Raw genomic sequence first — 2,338 nt, forward strand, 5'->3', positions numbered from 1 at the left:
ATACATGTATATATATATAAGTAATTATATATATATATATATATATATATATATATATAATATAAATATACATTATATAAATACACATATAAATAAATATACATGAATATATATACATATAAGTATATGATATCATATTAATATTATATTATATATACATATAAATATATATAAGTATTTTTACGTCTCTTCTGCATAATTATTAGCCGCGTTATGGTCATCATCATTGACAACAGTACCTGCCGCAGGCGGTGCTGCTTCGGCAGCTGTCTGTCACGGAGGCACCATCGTTTCATTCGGTAGTGGTGGACGCATTTGCCCTCCTATTACACCTCGCATGGCCTCTAATAACTAAGGGAAGGGCCGTGTTCGTGTTTCCCAGGCCAATTGATTCAAGTTTTCTTGGATTTTGTCCTGTTCAAGAGCGTTTAAATCTGTGTTTAAAATAGTTGCGCCCAACGCTGCCACCCCTGCTGCACCAGCCACCTCTACTACAATATTAGGCCTACGGGGTATTAGTCCCTTGTACATCATGAAGGGCATTCCTACGGCCTCAAACATTTGGCTAGGACAAGCGAGGACCTCGAAAATATCTGACCCGTCAGTACCGTCTTCGAGTCGTACCTTCCTTTTTAGCTTCATTGGGTGACAATAATCTTCAAAGCTTGTTTGTCGGTGTTCGTACAGAAGATCTCTTGCATCCTTTTCGTCGCGTACTCTCTTAATCATCTAATCTACTGCCTTGCTTTTCACCAATAGTTCATATGTTTCTGATATAAAATCAAGTTTGATGGGACCGGAAGCATTGGCGGCTGCCCTGACTCTAACTGTCTCGCGACGAGACGACATTATAGACCGTGTTGTATGTTCTACAGCCCTATCTAGACCCATGCCCACCTCATATAGCTGGATGTTGACACGCTGCATCAACGAACTATCCTGCCGAGTACCCCCTTTGACGCGCTCGATACCTTCCAGCTTATTAAACAGAACCCATACTTGTAATATAACTTCTCGAGATTTAGCCGCACTAGCACCCTTATAATAGTTTTTAGTCGCCTTGTCAAATGAATCTAACAAACGCTTTCGAACCTCCGAATCATGATTTGACGCGGAATCGGGTAACCATATTGGGTTCATAGCTCCGAGAGACTGTGTGCGAGACTCCTTGATGTGCATGCAACTGCATTTCAACATGTCCTACCTTGATTTAAATGGCTCTGTGAATGTCTGACTGCCCCAAATCTTCTTAGTCGCGTTTGTTCCCGTATCGTTTTTACCAGTTTGTGGCTTGCTTCTCCAATCCAGTATCGCCCTATTCGACATATCAAGTATAGCCTGTTCGAACTTTGGGATATCGAGGATGTCCACGGAACTCATCATCTTTGTATCCTCTAAAATCTCTATCCTTAAAAGATTTTGTATTGTTGCCGAAATTGAACTTGACAGTTACATGTATCCGACGCTCGATTAGCTTAGGATTCTTGTTGTATAGTGCTAACCATTCTTCATCTGCTGCCCCCTGCACATTATCTTGCCTGACATGACCATCCTCTTTTTCATCTCCAGGGAAATACTGCGGAACCCCTCCATTCTGACCTCCATTCCGACCTCCTACGCTAGGTTCTTCTATATCCATATCCAAACGCATAGCACCTCGATGCTCACTGATAACCACTACGTTGTTTAGATCCCTTATAGTTTCTTGATGTTCTAGTTCCTCATTAGTGTGTTGTAAGTTTGCGAATTCCAATCTGTTTACGTGAGTGATTATATCCATGGGCCCATGTTGACAATAGTAACACGCACCGCTGCTTCCACTCCCCTCCTCTCCTTCAGTTCGATGGCAAAATGGGTGACATTACTTATTGCACATGCTACATGTGTGCGATTTAAGTTTAACAACACCGTTCTTACTACCCATTAGGCAGAAAGGACATGCTGCTAAGCTCAATTCGTCATCTGCTGTACAGTCCGGTAGGATAGTCCTATGGCTAACATCGAAGTCCATTCCAATAGATTTAGGTACACTACTTGGAGCCATAGGTATAGGTTTACCCATTGGTGCTTGTGATGTGGTGGATGTATTTGTGAACATGCATGTGCGTGTACTCGTGTCGCCCATGTGTTTCGTTGCCCCTTGTGATGTAGTGGATGTATTTGTGTCCATGCGTGTGCGTGTACTCGTGTCGCCCATGTGTTCGCCCATGTGTTCGCTCAAGTGTTCCGTTACCCCTTGTGATGTAGTGGATGTATTTGTATCCATGCGTGTGCGTGTGCTCGTGTCGCCCATGTGTTCGCCCATGTGTTCCGTTGCCCCTTGTGATATGGTGGATGT

General features: G+C 42.9%; 3 protein-coding genes across 3 annotated transcripts in view; all 3 read right to left on the minus strand.

The window, feature by feature from the left end:
* Positions 1-351: 351 nt before the first annotated feature.
* SARC_00803 (hypothetical protein) lies at positions 352-642 on the minus strand (the record flags this gene model as incomplete). The annotated part of the gene is made up of 1 exon (XM_014305486.1): positions 352-642. One exon carries the CDS (start codon positions 640-642, stop codon positions 352-354), a length of 291 nt encoding a protein of 96 aa, XP_014160961.1.
* Positions 643-729: 87 nt separating this feature from the next.
* SARC_00804 (hypothetical protein) lies at positions 730-1,140 on the minus strand (the record flags this gene model as incomplete). Its single annotated transcript, XM_014305487.1, has 1 exon — positions 730-1,140. One exon carries the CDS (start codon positions 1,138-1,140, stop codon positions 730-732), a length of 411 nt encoding a protein of 136 aa, XP_014160962.1.
* A 129-nt stretch (positions 1,141-1,269) lies between these two features.
* SARC_00805 (hypothetical protein) overlaps positions 1,270-2,338 on the minus strand; it is a 2,421-nt gene continuing 1,352 nt past the window's right edge. The window contains exons 2-3 of the mRNA XM_014305488.1: positions 1,909-2,319; positions 1,270-1,833 (exon numbers count right to left, since the gene is read on the minus strand). Of these exons, the coding sequence (XP_014160963.1) occupies positions 1,328-1,833; positions 1,909-2,319 (917 nt within the window). The 3' untranslated portion in view covers positions 1,270-1,327. The remainder of the gene's footprint in view (positions 1,834-1,908; positions 2,320-2,338) is intronic.

Source organism: Sphaeroforma arctica (genome assembly GCF_001186125.1).
Source record: "Sphaeroforma arctica JP610 unplaced genomic scaffold supercont1.28, whole genome shotgun sequence".
NCBI classification, from domain to species: domain Eukaryota; class Ichthyosporea; order Ichthyophonida; genus Sphaeroforma; species Sphaeroforma arctica.